This window comes from Mauremys mutica, chromosome 6 (genome assembly GCF_020497125.1).
Source record: "Mauremys mutica isolate MM-2020 ecotype Southern chromosome 6, ASM2049712v1, whole genome shotgun sequence".
NCBI classification, from domain to species: Eukaryota; Metazoa; Chordata; order Testudines; family Geoemydidae; genus Mauremys; species Mauremys mutica.
The window spans coordinates 56,773,691-56,789,976 of record NC_059077.1 but is presented as its reverse complement, the minus strand read 5'-3'; the positions used below and the strand labels follow the sequence as shown (position 1 = coordinate 56,789,976).

The following is a 16,286-nucleotide window of genomic DNA, read 5'->3' as shown; positions in this document are numbered from 1 at the left end:
ATTTCTGGGATTTAAACCTTGTGCCAGCCACAAAAAATGTGTGCCTCCTTCCACCTACCTAAAGTGCCTCAGCAAGGGTCACGTTAAGGACCACTGACAAATTTGCAGAAACTAAGCACTGGATGAAGAAAGACAGAGAGACTGTGCCATATTTTTATGGAGGCTGCCCTGCATCTGTCTTGTGAGCCTTCCCACTTGGGGAGTGCACTGAGTGTTTTGGCATTGATACAGAGTACGCAACTGGACACTGCTATTGAGACAAGACTGCTGGTACCAAGGAAGAAGCACAAAAGGTTAGATTTGTCCAAGGAGCTGAGATTTAGTTCTGCTAGATGATCATGGTCCCTGTTGCCATCCACCAGTAAGCACTTGGGAGGACAGGGGACTGTGTCCTCTGGCATGGGATGCTCTCTGGTACTGGCCTCTTTTCACTACAGATCAGGAACCCCAGCACTGGCTGAGACTGACCCTTGCCATGGTACTGATTATTGCTGTGCAGCAACATCAGCAACAGGAAGGTCTCTCAGTACTGGTGATGCCAGAGGGATGTGCAGCAGCACAACACTTTGCCTTTTGGTGCCTGATGGTATAGGAGACAGCTCACCTGGTACTGGTGCATCTTCGGGCCCTGGTTACAGACTTAACTCAGGATTGTGATCAATGCTCAGGACTGTGCAGGGATAAAACATTAGGGCCTTTGGCATTTTCTCCACAGGTGCAGTCGAGGGTAAACCTACCATAGTATCCCTGGTACTGACATCTCCAGAATGCCATCCCTGGACCTTGTCATCTCCTCGTACCGCACTACCATGATCAGCTGACTTCTGGTCGTCCTCGGCATGTGAGTAGGCTTTTATGTCCCTCACTTCCAAGACAGATGACATCACTCTCTTACTCTTTTATTGTGAGAGTTTTATTGCTGGTACCTACTGGAGGTACAGAGACACTTCAGAGAAATGGAACCTTGGAGTATTCATGGCTGTAGTCCTGTGCTATACCAGTGACCCTATTGGATCCCATGGAGCATGCCTCCCACATCCAGATCCTCTCCAATTCCTCAACCTTTTCAGTCTCCTGCCAGGCAACATGTTAACTGTCATAAGGAAGTCCAGGAGGATGTCATCGATACTGAGCAAAGCCATCAAAACCTGCAAGATCCACTCTGTACGCTGCATGACGATCAGCCTTAGCCTCCCTTGCATTTGTCCTCATCATTACCAGATGAAACTGCAGCTTCTCAGGATATTTCTCCAGTCCAAGATGATCACAAGGCTTACCCACACCTTTTACAGAGAGTAGCTACTCATCTTGATATCCCTGATGAGTTGATCCAGGAGAGTTCTTGTAGATTCTCATGGAAATGCTGGGTTAAGCAGGCCCTTTTAGGGTAGTTCTTCCTATCAATGAGGCCATGTAGAGCCTACAAGATCTTTATGGCAAACACCACCCTTTCTTCCTCTGACAGCCAAAAGAACCAAGAAAAGGTACCACATGCCTTCTCAAGGCTACAAACATTTTTATACCCATCCCTTGCCAGGTTCCTTGGTTGTTTTGGCAGTAAATGAAAAAGCACATCAGGGTCATCTGTCTTTCACCTTAAACAACATGGATGCAAATAAATTAAACCTTTGAAAATGTATTCTATATCTGGTCCACAGTTGTGCGCTGCTAGCTAACAAGCATTATTGACAAGACATGACTTCTCCTTTTGAGATAATGTGCTGAAGTTCTCAGAAAAGTTGCCAGAGGAGACCAGGCAGGAATTCCAGGCTCTGTTAGATGAGAGCAAGCTGGTAGCTCCCACCTTTCTACAAATATCCTTTGACAGGGCAGATTCAGCTAGAGCCATGTCATCTACAATATCTGTGCACAGATATTCATGGCTTCAGTCTTTGGGTCTCCTGCAAGAGGTCTAGCAGATGATCCAGAATCTTCCCTTTGAGGATCTTATGCTGTTCTCCCAGAAGACAGATGAGATGTTCCACAGTCTCAAAGATTGAAGGCCCACTTTGAAATAGTTGGGAATTTATACTCCTTTCCCTAAGAAGGAAGCAATTCTACTCTGTCTCTGCAGACCTTTTCCCACTGAGACAGCCTGATCAGTCTAGGAAATGAAGGAAAACCATAGGAGAAGACCAGCTCCTCCTCAGTTTTCTTCAACTGGTTTCTCCAGGAAGTCAGACAATCCCAAACAGTCTGTTTGCCTGCCTTGTCAAGGACAGAGTGCCAGATCCAGTTGTGCCAATTTCTCCTTTCTCTATTTTTCCAACAGGTTTTCCCACTTTCTATCATCTTGTTCCCATATTATCACAAGTCGATGAATCTTAAGTACTGTGGAACAGGGATAGACCCTGCAGTTTATTTTCATTCCTCCTTGTCCCATCCTTTTTCAGGGACTCTTCTTACAAGGCTGTCCTCCTTTAGGAAGTCCAGTCTCATCCATTTTGGAGCTATAGAAGAGGTTCCCTTTCTTCTCTGAGAGAAGGGTTTCTAGTCACGTTACTTCCTAATTCCAAAGGCAAAAGGAAGTCTCAGACCCATTTTAGACCTGCAAAATCTGAACAAATATGTAAAGAAAAGAAGGTTTAATGCGATTACCCTGGTCTCCATCATTCCTTCCCTGGATCCCAGCAATTGCTATGTGACCCTCCACTTGCAGGATGTGTATTTTCATGTCTCTATCCATCAAAGCAACAGGAGAGTCTTAAAATTTCTAGTCAGTGACCCCATTTTCAGTTTATAGTCCTACCCTTTGCCCTGTCTGCTTCCCCACAAATATTTACAAAATGCATGGTAGTGGTGGCTGCATTCCTAAGGAAAGCAGGGTTGTAAGTATTTCCTTACCTGGCTGGTATGAGGTTGATCCAAGCTCCTAGTAGAGGTCAGCCTCTTCAGAATCTGATCCCTCTACAGTGTTTTGGCTCTGTTGATAAATGAGGAAAAGCAAATATTCTCTCCAAAGAATATAATTTATAGGGTTGGTTCTGAATTTATAGGGTTGGAGTGCTCCTACCTCAAGCCAGATTCCAGACAATATTAAGCATTTCCATAGATCTCCAAGCCCATTGATTACAACAGTGAAAAGTTGTGTCAGGCTGTTGGGGCACATGGGCTCCTGCATGTAGGTGGCTCAGCATGCCAGAATTTGTCTCGGGAAATTGTAGGGCTGGTTAAGGTCTGTGTAATCCCTAGCTCTTCAACAAGTGGAAATGCTGCAGGAGTGATAACTCCTTGGACTGATGGATGGACCCAGCCAATGTATGTATGGTAGTTTACTTTGCCCCTGCTTTACTCTCACTGACTCTTATTGAAGCAATACCTCATGCTTCTTCTGTAGGTTGGGGAGATCACAAAGAAACTTACAAACTCAAGGTCTGTGGGCCCAAGAAGATTTCAGTCTTCACATAAATGTGTGGGAGTTGTGAGCTGTTCATCTGACCTATTGAGCATGTCTCCCTTATATCTAGGGACAGAATCTTCATCTTCATGGACAACACTGGAGTGATGTTCTGTGTGAATGGGCAGGGAGCGGCCAGATCAGGTTATCTCTGTCAGTAGACAATACATCTTTGGGAGTTTTGCATCGCAAGTGCAATACATCTTGAAACCTCCCACCTTCCTGGGGCTCAGCTTCATCATAGAGAGAACACTTATAAAGTTTGAGGATGATGCCAAGCTGGGAGGGGTTGCAAGTGTTTTGGAGGATAGGATTAAAATTCAAAATAATCTGGACAAACTGGAAAAATGGTCGGAAGTAAATAGGATGAAATTCAGTAAGGACAAATGCAAAGTACTCCACGTAGGAAGGAACAGTCAGTTGCACTCATACAATGGGGAATGACTCCCTAGGAAGGAGTACTGCGGAAAGGGATCTGGCGGTCATAGTGGATCACAAGCTAAATATAAATCAATAGTGTAACGCTGTTGCAAAAAAAGCAGACATTGTTCTGGGATGTATTAGCAGGAGTATTGTAAGCAGGACATGAGAAGTAATTCTTCCGCTCTACTCCGCACTGATTAGGCCTCAACTGTAATATTGTGTCCAGTTCTGGGCGCACATTTCTGGAGAGATTTGAACAAATTGGAGAAAGTCCAGAGAAGAGCAACAAAAATGATTAGAGGTCTAGAAAACATGATCTATGAGGGGAATATTGAAAAAATTTGGTTTGTTTAGTCTGGAAAAGAGAATACGGAGGGGGGACATAACAATTTTCAAGTACATAAAAGGTTGTTACAAGGAGGAGGGAGAAAAATTGTTGTTCTTAACCTTTAAGGATAGGAAAAAAAAGCAATGGGCTTAAATTGCAGCAAAGATGGTTTAGGTTGGACATTAGGAAAAACTTCCTAACTGTCAGAGTGGGTAAGCACTGGAATAAATTGCCTAGGGATGTTGTGGAATCTCTATCATTTGGGATTTTTAAGAGGAGGTTGGACAAACACCTGTCAGGGATGGTCTAGATAATACTTAGTCCTGCCTTGATTGCAGGGGCCTGGACTAGATACCTCTCGAGATCCAGTTCTGTTATTCTATGATTCTAAGTTTCCTTTGAGGATGAGGACTAAGAGATCAGATATGGAGCAATTATTTTGTGAAAAGTGTTCACCCATGGGTGATGCAGTGTTTTTGCCTTTTATCTTGTGTGAGTTCATTCAAGAGTATAGTGATTGTCTGGTTTCACCCACATAGTAGTTATTGGGATATTTAGTGCGCTGGATGAGGTACACCACATGTTGTGATAGGCCGGTGTAGGACCCATAGATCTTGAAAGGTATGTTCTGGGGCAGGGGTGGGGGTAGTGATCATCATAACAGTGGCGATATGTCTGCAGGTTTTGCATCTGGTAGTATGGCAGGGTTTGGTGTGTCCAGGTCTGTGGGGAGCTTTTTTCTGATGATGAGCGTGGCAAGGTTGGGGTTTCAGGAGAGATTAATTTCAGTACGTGTTGTAATTGTTTGATACCCTGTATGGGTTACAGTGTGGGATGGTAGATGACAACTAGGGCAGTGTTGTGAGGGTTATGGGGGTTTTTCCCCGGTATTGAAGCAGGTTCTTTCTGGGTATTTGGATGGCCTATTTTATGATGTAATCTATTTCCCTAGTGGAGCGTCTTTGTTTGGTGAAGGCAGTTTTAAGGGTGTTAAGGTATGTATTCTGGACTTTCTCCTTGGAGCATATTCTGTGGCATTTGAGGGCCTGGCTATAGATAACAGATTTCTTGGTGTGTTTGGGGTGATTATTGGATCTGTGAAGGTAAGTATGGTGATCTGTGGGTTTCTTCCTGAAATAGTCTGTAGGGTTCCATTGTTGAAGCTGGTCATGATATCCAGGAGGTTGATGCTGGTGTGGGAGAGTTCTCTGAATGGTCTCTTACAGTATGTGTTAACTACTTATGCTAAAGAATCTGCTCCACCTTTATTTAGCTGTGACACACTGACTTTCTCAGATCTGAAGAAAAACTGTGTAGCTCAAAAGGTTCTCTGTTTCACCAACAGAAGTTGTTCAGTAAAAGATATTACCTTGGCCACGTTCTCTCTCTAACATTGCATTATTGTTGGTATGTTAATATTGAGTCTTAGTTTTTCTCCATTTTTTTCTCGTTTCTTCACTTGCAACATCTAGTAGCAGACCTGCAAGCTTAAATCAGAAGGAGTATATTCCAGGGTGAAATACTTCAATCATTTCTTTAAATTGCTCATTTTATGCTCCATTGAAGGCAATGTTAGCATAAAGAAGATAAAGTCTTTGCATTTGTTGTTTTTATAGCATAATCAGTGATTGATCTTTGCTGTTGTTTGAGCTGAAAACTAGCAGAAGTTATTACTAAATTAAGCTTACGTTTTACAGCTACTGGAATTCCTGAATCAGGAATTTAAATTATTGCAATTTTATTTCATTGGCAAAGATGGCACAAAAAGTCTCACTGTGCAGAATCTTCAAATCATCAATGTTTTGCTCTTCCTCTTAAATGGACAAAATGTCATTCAGCATCATATATCTGATCTAATAGAAAATTAAGAAACTTACTTTCTTTGATAAGCAAGAATCCTCTCTGTCTGGCAACTTAACAACTTTTGGCATTATTTACATTTTCCTTTAGAATTATTATCTATTTTCATTACTTCAGTTCAGTCACTCACTTGTTTTCATACAACTTTCTTAAATTTTGGGTATGATAAGTTAGATGAATTCATAGACTGACATTTAATAATCACTAAATACTAATCACACTTTTTGTGGTATTGATAACCAGCTTTCACGTTTTCCTGGTTAGAATGTAAAACAACAACCTAGTGATTCAGTATTGTGAGGACTGAAAAATAAAATGGACTAGGCAGCTTTATATAGAACCATGTGTTCAGACTCCTTGATCACATTCCAGATGTTTTTAGAAGTTAGCAAACCTGTACCCCCACACTGCTGTTCACATTGTATCCCCCTTTCTGTCTTTGACATCCAATAACAGTTATTTCCACTCACTAGCCATACACATAAGTGATTCCACCCATTCCTCTTTCTCTGTGGGCTTCTAGATCTATGATTTTCGTGGTGTTTTTTAATAAGCAATTTTAATGGTCTCATTTCTTTTTAGTGTTTTAGAAGAGTTAAAATTTTAGTTCACAGAAATTAGAGCCTAATGTTTCATGTAATTATTTCATATTGACACAGAAGTTTAAAAAATGTCCCTGAAAAACCCAGAAAACCAAAGCGTTTGTTTTATTATTCAGGAAAAATACCAAGATCTCACAATGCTCGGATTATCCAAAGACTTGAAATTGAACTTGTGTGTCATGGAAGGCAGTGTGATGTATGACTGCCAGGTTTAGATATAGATAGGATTTTAGGCATATTTTGATACTGCACTGTCTCTAAACTATTGAATAAACAATCTCCTTAACCCCATTTATTGATGAAATGTGCACAAAGTGTTCTGATGTTGATGAAAACATTGTGTATATTTATTATTATTATTATTTTTATTTATTGTCTGAGGTATTCTGAGATATCACATGTGCTTTAACTTGTGGGAAAATTGAAGTAATGTTTAGAAACTTGAACTATTGCATAATATATCTAGAGAATATTAGCTCATCAGATAACTCTGGTCATTACTATAGGTTTGGAAAAACTGCAAAGTGTATATATGCACTAAAAAACAGAATCTGGAAATGAGGAATACAGTCAAAAATTGCATTGCCTGTAAAATGCCAATAGAATTTAGGATGATTTGAAATTCCTAGCTACAAAACTAAAATGATTGAGTTTGTGTTTCATGTGAATAGCAATACTGTCTCTAATTGTTAAACTAAACTTTTTTTAGTTTTGCTGAGTTTATTTAATTTGTTTAAATGAAAGATCATAGTTAAGATCGTAGTTAAGCGTTCATGAGCACATTTAAACTGTGGGTTGTTAATAGATACAAATTGCTTTATGCAGTCTCACTCTGACTAGAACTAAATGGTATTGTAGGCTGATTTGTCAATAAAGTGAGGTTGTGCACAAAAGTGACCTTTATGTGCATTCCTTAGTGAAAGCTTCATTTAATAAATTATTGCTGTTTGAAGACAAATTGGTTTGAAGAAAAGTTTCCAAATGTAATTAAGTTGACAAAGGGAATAAGGCTTTCCCCCCCTCTTCAGCGTTAACCCATTTACAGAAGTGTGAGCTAGTTAATATTATGCCTTCTAATGCATGTGATTAGTGCAGTGTATTAAAGTGTACACTAAATTACACTTTTTTCAATTTATATTTTCATCTTAATTGTGGCTATTTCTATTTTCTAAAATGTTCAAATTGTTTGCAAAACTCAAGTTCACCTTACTAGATATCATTTGAGAGCTAATGTTTTGCTTCTCCCACTCCCAACATGGCTACAATCTTTCTTTATATTGTTATTGTTACCAATACTGTTGTTTGTTGTGATGGTAGTGCCTAGGTGCTCCAGCCAAGATTAGAACCTCATTGTGCTATGTACTGAACATACATATTGTAAGCTCTTTTGGGTAGGGATTGTCTCCTGTTGTCTAACTCAGAGGCGGGCAAACTACAGCACATGGTCCGTTTTAAGCCATCCCGTGAGCTGCAACACGTGGCTCGGCCCTGCTCCGGCGCTCCAACCAGGGCGCTGGGTAGGGGGCCGGACCATATGGCTTGGTCCCGCTCCAGCACTCTGGCCATGGTGCAGGGTCAGGGCCACACCATGTGATGTTACCCGGGGTTCTTTCAAACCAAAGCTCTTGGTAACTTTTACTCTATGCGAGGTATTGTCAGTAAACAAATCAGGGGAGACATGGCCGTCCAACCGATAGATAGCTGGCACAAACAGGATAACACAAGAGCGCTTTCACTTAAAGCTAAACTTTACATAGTCTCAAGCACTTGCACACATCCGCAACAGGTTAATAAAACACCCTCAACCCTCAATAATTACCGAAGCTGAGTGTGGCTCTCGAGTGGCACAGTGGCAGACCGTATGCCGGTGGGGAACACAAGATGCATCCAGAGGGAGAGTCCAGTCCTGACTGGATGAGTTCTCCCCTTATTTTGTACATTAGTACAACAGTGACATGTCCCTTAAAGAAAACTTGCTAAGCAAGCAGGTTTTCTTCTGATTATTGATTAACTAGGTGTGGGTTTTTCCCAGTGTTTGCAGCCTTGAGACCCTAATAGACACATTCCTGAAGGCACATCCTGCTCTTCTAAAATGCATGTATCAGTAACTTCAACACAGTTCTTATCAGGAAGGACGCGGGGCAAGATGCCCTTTCTGTGGCATCCCAAACCCCCTTCACTCCTGCCTTGGTCAGGCTGAGGCTGCGACATGGCCAATTTACAGCCTGCTGACTTGTCTGCTTTTAGCAATATGCAATAGTGGTTTCATGTACTTTACTGATTTGCTGACATCTCCCTGTACAATGGTTCCCAGAAGCTGAGGCATGGCCCCACTCCAGCTCCTACGTGCTCCAATGGAAGCTGCAGGAGTGGCACAGTGTGCAGAGCCGCCTGGCCACACTTCTGCATAGGAGCCAGAGAAGGGACATGCCACGGCTTCCGGGAACGGTTTGAGGTAAGCACTGCTCGGAGCCTGCACCCCCTGAGCCTCTCCCCATGCCGAAACCCCCTACCCCAGCCCTGATCCCCCTCCTGCTCTCCAAACCCCTTGAGCACACTCCTGCACCCCAAACCTCTCATCCCCTGCCCCACCCCAGAACCCACACCCCCTCCTGCACCCTAACTCTAATTTTGTGAGCATTCATGGCCCGCCATACAATTTCTATTCCCCAATGTGGCCCTCATACCAAAAAGTTTGCCCACCCCTGCTCTAACTAGACAAGACAAAGAAGGGAAGTATATTCCCTATTTTAAAGCGGGGAAACTGAGGCTCCATTTTTCCCAAAATTGTATGTTGTTTGGAGGCACAATGTATGAAACACAACAGGATTAAGGTTTTGGTATCAAAGTAGGAGCTGTAATTGGGTGTGACTCTGGGCTTTACTCAAGTGAATGGTTCTTCTCAACTCCAATGAGACTGCTTGTGTGAGTAAGGACTACTTGTACTAAGAAAAGTTTGTAGTATCATGCCCTATGAATTTTGAAAGAATGAAAGAAGGATAAATGTCCATACACAAAAGACAAACTGACTTGATACAAAACTCCTAGCTCGGTGATTCTCAAATGTTTGTACTGGTGACCCCTTTCACATAGAAAGCCTCTGAGTGCGACCTTCCCCCCACCCTATAAAGTAAAAACACTTTTTAATATATTTAACACCATTATAATGCTGGAGGCAAAGCAGGGTTTGGGGTGGAGGATGACCGCTCATGACCCCACACATAATAACCTCATGCCCCCCTGAGGGGTCCCGACCCCCAGTTTGAGAACTCCTGTTCTAGCTGTATCTTCATTGTTCAGAAGCTTTTGTATTTTTGTCCTAGAGAAGCAGAGGGCCCTGTTTCTTCAAAAGTCATTGATTTGCTGTATCCTGCCCCCAACATATGGGTCTGACTTGCACAGTTACACAGGGAAGCAAGGTGATACAAAGTACCACCTTACAAGCCTGCATCAGTTATGCATGCTATGGGTAACTGGGCAGGAAGTGGAGGAGAGTAGCTCACTGCATTTCCCCCTCCCCTGCTGCTTGTTCTTGTGCTCGGAAGGGAACAAGGAATAGATGGGACCTGTGGCTCTGCCCCCTCAAATTTCAGGTCAGCATATTTGTGCTGGTGCTTCAGGCTGGGTACTCTGCACCAGGTATGTAACTGGTACAGTGTGTTTCCCCAGCTTCCATAGATAGGGGGACACTGGACATCAGATTGTGGCTCTTTGAATCACAATCTACTTCTCAGGCTGTTCCTGAGGCAGCACAAGAATGCCCTCGCTCAAAGCCACTCTTGAGTCCAAAATTGGATTTCTGTATTTTTATGTGTTTTGTATGTAGATACCTGTCCTTTTAAGTTTATAATGGATTATATGGATTATATGGATTATTGGCCATTTATGTTGTGGACTGAAATGGAATGCTAGGACTTTTTCACTTTTATATATTTTCTAGATGATCTATTATTGCTGCTTCTGGCAAATAAGATGTGACAAATTACTTTTTTTCCTCCCAGGTAGTCCTTTGGTGGGCTTTATTTTCTGTCAGTAAATTTATGTGAACTTCTAAATTCTGTGCCTTTTACTCTTTTTGTACCTTTTATACTTCAAAGCTTAATCATACTTCCTACTTCTATTTGATGCAGTATAAGTGTTCTTAGTTGTAATGTATTTTTTTGCTTTTCAAATTAGATCGCAAGGTCTTTAGGGCAGGTTTTGTCTTTATTCTTTGTTTTTACAGCATCAAACTTAGTGTGGCTTTTAGGTGCTAACATAACACAAATAAATAGTAATGATGTTTGTGCATAAATTTCAATGCTACTTTATAATTGCAGCTATTAGGTTTTCTTAATATGTTTATTGATACACCAGAATGTATTTTTATTTTTAAATTTATTTTTTTAAATTTCAGGTAGATGCTACTGAGAGTGAACCAAAGAGTTTTATCTTTATGAGTGAGGATGCATTGACAAACCCAGATAAACTGATGGTTTTAATTCATGGTAGTGGTGTTGTCAGGGCAGGTCAGTGGGCTAGAAGACTTATTATAAATGAAGATCTGGACAGTGGCACACAGATTCCGTATATTAAGAGAGCTATTGAGGTAAGTGTGTGTGTATTAACAACTATCAATAATCTGTGACATTTTTGTTAAGTTATATTAAATTCATTTTATTCATGATTGGAATGTTTTGTTGCCTTATTTTCAAAACTTTTATCTAATTCTTTTACTACAAGAAACTTGTGATTTAGTTTTGTGTAAGACTCTTATGGTGGCACTGCCATGTAGTTTAATATGACAGCTAGAGTGACAAAACCCTTAAAGGAGGAAAAAGAAATATGAAAGAAAGCAGTCCAGAAATTAGTTAGGATTTCTTTTACATTTCATCAGATTTATTTGTGTTCTCATTCAAATGTCTGTTCTAAACCTTGTGATAATGTGATCATTTTAAATGAACCGAAGCAAGCTTTCTGAAGCTTCTACTAAATGTTGTTTTTTTGAGGGGGGGGGGAAGGTGTCCCTCTCTCCTCAGTCAAACAAGTTTTATTCTGACAACAGCTCTGACTAGTGATTCATTCTAGTTCACATATTCATATCTGAAAATATAAAACATTTACTTTTTGCAGGCAGTATGTTAATTGACTTTCCATACCCCACACTCACAAAATGGTATGGATACATGTAGTAACACATGGGGAAACATTATGCAATTTGTACAATATTTAGAACATTTCTACATTACAATTCTCACTTGCAATTTGCTAGCTGAATTAAAACTTTCTGCAATAAACATCTGAAAATCATGTACAAGGGTCCCAAGTTTTTTCTTTTGTTATTTCTACATTAAGTTTAATGTATTACTATTGCTCATCACCAAATTAATGCCTATCTTGTTAATCTCCATTTAGTTATTACTGCTTTGCTAATTACATCTGTAATTTTTGCAGTGGGCCAAACTGCGTGTGTGTTTTTTTTTTTGTTTTTAATTGAATGGATTTTCTTCATTTTTTTATTTTTTTGGTAATGTAAAGTGATGTACTGGCTAAAAGTAAACCAAGAGCAGTTAGATAGGCTTGTGGAAAACATTTGTAGTATATCAGTTGCAATTAATTTTCTTCTGTGTTGCCCAGTTTACTGCTGAAGTGTTGCACTTTGTGAAATAAAAATAAAAAGGCAGATTCTGACAATGTGACATTGGTACATCCCTTCTTTTAGCACCAACTAAAAGTTTATTTTATTTCAATCAAGGCGCTAACTTTTTAATAGGTTTTGATCTAAGAGTTGAGAATTCTGTTGAAAATATATCGTTTTTTCTTCATCTGTTTTTTCAAGAAAAACACAAAACAGTGCAATGAGCAAAATATTTTAATTAAATATTTATAGCTAATGTAAGGACAGAGGAATTTAAAGATACACACCTATTGCTTTATGCTTTTAGTTTGTCATCTTTCTTTATTAATTTAGTTTTAAATTTATAGTCCTCTTACCTGTGATAGTAATAGCTATTAGCATAAAAAGAACATAGCACATACACATTTGGTTTTACTTAAAAAGTTGGTAAAAGAATATTTAGATAAAATACCTTTAAATAAAACTGCTTGATTGAAAATATTAGAATAGATTGCATTATGTTTTGATATATTGGTATACTTTAATCTTTTTAACGAGGATGAGGCACATCCACTTAGGACAGAATTTTTACACCAATCTAGCGGCTCTCAAATCCAGCTCCTCTGAAGTATTTGAAATCATTCAGGTTGTGCCCCGGGAAAAATAATACACAGATAGTCATATGATCATATCAGGTGTGCTGAATACACTGATTGTCTAATCAACTTTTCCAGTATAGCCAATCATGCATTTTTAGGCATGAGGCCTCCATTTTTACATCCGTAGAAAAAAATATATGATAAAGAACTTTGTTTGGGCATTTCCCTAGTCTGATATGGTGATCCAGCTCAGGTGGATTGTATACTATGAAAAACTGACATTTCTCCTGTCAACACACTATAACGATATTCCAACTCAGCCCTAAAAAAGCATGTTGAAATTAGGCTCCATAAAGCCTATAAAATTCTCCTAAAAATAGTTAATATGGTGCATCCAGTCAAGGCTTGTTTCTGTTAAAAACTATATAAATTAGAGAACACACCATTTTCCTGGATGTCACTTTTATTGAACTGGGTCTTCAGTAATTTGAGGGCCAAGATGGTGTCTGATTTAAGTACTTCCAACTCCCAGAAAATGATAGTACTGCTTTCAGATTAAAAGTCCTGACTGAAACTTGTGATAATGATTGCTGCAGATATTGTTTCTCCACTCTAGGCTGTTGTTTTGGCCTTGATATTTTATTAACTCTTCCAACAAAAGAGAGGTCTCATCTTAAATGAAACATGCAGAAAATGTTTCCTTTATGGGGAAATTTACGTTTTAGAAGGAGATATGTATTCTATGGAGCTTAGTATCTTTCACATCAACATATTAAATGAATCTACTGAGGATAATAGTATCCAAGGCTTGAAAATTCCACTCATTTATGGTGAGTAGGAAACTAGCGTGGATGATTTCCAACAGCTTCTGCAGAATCTAGATTTTTCCTTTTAAAATAATAAAAATGTCCAGGCCTTGTGCTTGTGAAAGTAATATCTTAAATGTTAACTGAGCATAAATTCGTGCTGGCTTCTCTACCTTAACTCAGTCTCTGCTGCTCCTTACAGATGTCCCAATTCTAGTTTAAGTGAAAACTGAACAGATTCGTCAGTTTTTGGTCTTGCTATTCAGCACCCTGTGGGCAGCACACAAGGATCAGATAAGTTTCACTGTATTTGAGAAAGCTCTGAGGAACAGTAGAGGAGGGAAGGACCCAAACACAGAGGCTGTGGGAGGAGCTGAGTAAATAAAAATGCAGCCCTCATAGCCAGAAAGCTGAGGGAACACAACAGGAGGCTCTCACACAACATGGAGGAAACAGATAAAGACTGGGCCTTCTCCATTCCAGCGAACTGGGGGAAAGGGAGTGAAGGGAAGGGCTTAAAATTTATCAAGCCTGTAATGGCTGGGGGCTGACACAGAAGATGAAAACCCCAACCAGAGCTTTGGGAGAGCACCCAGCAGCCAGGGAGGTGGTTTTCTTCTCATCTGAGTGTTGCCTCTAGATAGTGCCCCTGCCTCTATCTTTTTATCAGTCTTTGGTTAGTAGCTTTAATCCTTTGGATATGAGATGTCAGGTAAATTTCCAGGCCCCATGTATATGAGAAAGGAAGATTAATTGGAACCGAAAAGACATTTTGGAGGGAGATGTGGAAGAGGAAAACAGAAAATACAGGTGATGAGCTAGAGAACTAACTGTGGGGAAACAGATTGAGAAAAGTGTGTAGAGGGTGAGAGAAGAAAAAAAATAGAGGTATTAAAGACAGCATAGGATAAATACACCAAGATCTATGTTAGGAAAGCAAAAGTGAGTTGGCCTTGTGGAATACACTGAGGATAGGAAAAAAAGGGTTAAGCAAAAGCAAGAGGGACTTAATGGATTTACTGTAATTTTAACGAAGTGGAAAGTTTATTGACAATGTGTTACCATTACAATACAGAATAAACAGTCCACAGCTGTGGTGTTCATTCAAATCGAGGGGCATAATCTTGGGAGGCATAGACAACACCAATATCTTTCACCCTGGTTATTAGGCTTAGTCCCTGGGCTAGGAGGTGATGGGTAATTATTTTTTTAAGTCCAGATGGCATCCTAACACTATTGTAGTCATGGGTACAGCTATATTTCAGGACTCTACAGCATTTCTTACTCTCTCACTGTAGCTGGTCAGAGATCCAGCAGATAAGCTTTGAGTTTTCATATCAGTTAAAATAATTCATATGGTAGTGACTTAAAGGCACACATACGAATACATATCGGAGATAAGGTATCACGGGTTATTGACTAAGTCAAGGTTATTGACTAAGAGTTGCATGGCAGGCAGTCTGAACATTGAGACTTAGCCTATGCTCAATATGCCTCAGGTGGCACGTGACCAGGATTAATCACTGAATTTGGTCCGCTGGTTGGATCATCAGCTTACCCAGCTTGGGCTGGGTACTGATGAGGAGTGTGACGTGAACACTGATTGATGCCCCCCCTGAACACTGAGTTAGGGGATATATCAGCCATGCAGATGATAACACTTTCAAATGATGCTACAAAGATATCTGAACAAGAATGGGAGGAAGCTGAAATTGATTGTTGCTTCATGGAGAAGTGGTCCTTCTATGCTGGTCAGAGAAGTACTTTCCTGTGCTTGAGGTCTATAGAATGGGTGGCAAGGAGAAATTAAAGTTGGTTTTATAGAGTAGGAAGTTTACTCCATGGAGAAAGAGAGCTCAGCCTGCCAGAGTCTGGACATCGAACAAAAATATGGAGTACTCATCATACCACTGACTCATTTGCTCTGGGGATAAAAGAGCACACTAGTTCACTGCAACACTTACTGTATGAGTACAAAGAAGCTGTTGGTTACCTTCTGTATCTTTTGTAAACTTTCAGGATTCCTGTTTCCTATAATCTCCATAGTCCTAAGGATGCTAAAGAAAGCAAATAATACATTTCAGCAGTTTTGACTTTATTTTAGTTACTTTAGAAATGTCCAGGAATTATTTGGTGGTTTCTAGTAGAGCACTATTTTAAATGATTTAGAATATTTATCAAGAAACTTGGAGACTGGGTCATCCCTAGCAGGGATAACAGCATAAGCATAGTAGCTTCTTCTTTCACCAAAAGAGGGCTGGCTTTTAAAAAAAAAATAATAGCAGCAACCAGAAATCTATCTACCCATTTATGAACAAGATTAAATTTCTGGGGCCTATCATGGTCATTATACATGGAAATCTTGCTGCCATGACTGATAAGTCAAAACTATTTTTATATTTTTTGTTTTCCCTTGTGTTTATGGTGTATTTTCCCTCTTTATTTGGTACTCTGGAATATGCAATATAGCTCCTGCTTATTCATGGATGTGAGGAATAGAAAGGGAATTGCTTACATAAAATTTTGGCTTTCCTCACTAAGACTAATTTTGGACTTCCAACCCAATATAGAAAAGGTAGGGTTGTACTTTTCACTGGAAATTGTGAAGAAGGGGAGGATGTTACAGCAGCATAAGATTTTGTTTGTTTTGTAACTGAGTGGAGAGGAAGAACTAA

The 16,286-nt window shown here is 40.0% G+C and overlaps 1 protein-coding gene across 1 annotated transcript in view; it reads left to right on the top strand.

Annotated features, from left to right (window-relative positions):
* FAM172A (family with sequence similarity 172 member A) overlaps positions 1 to 16,286 on the top strand; it is a 340,598-nt gene that overhangs the window by 64,749 nt on the left and 259,563 nt on the right. The window contains 1 exon segment of the mRNA XM_045022184.1: positions 11,007 to 11,198. Coding sequence (XP_044878119.1) covers positions 11,007 to 11,198 — 192 coding nt within the window.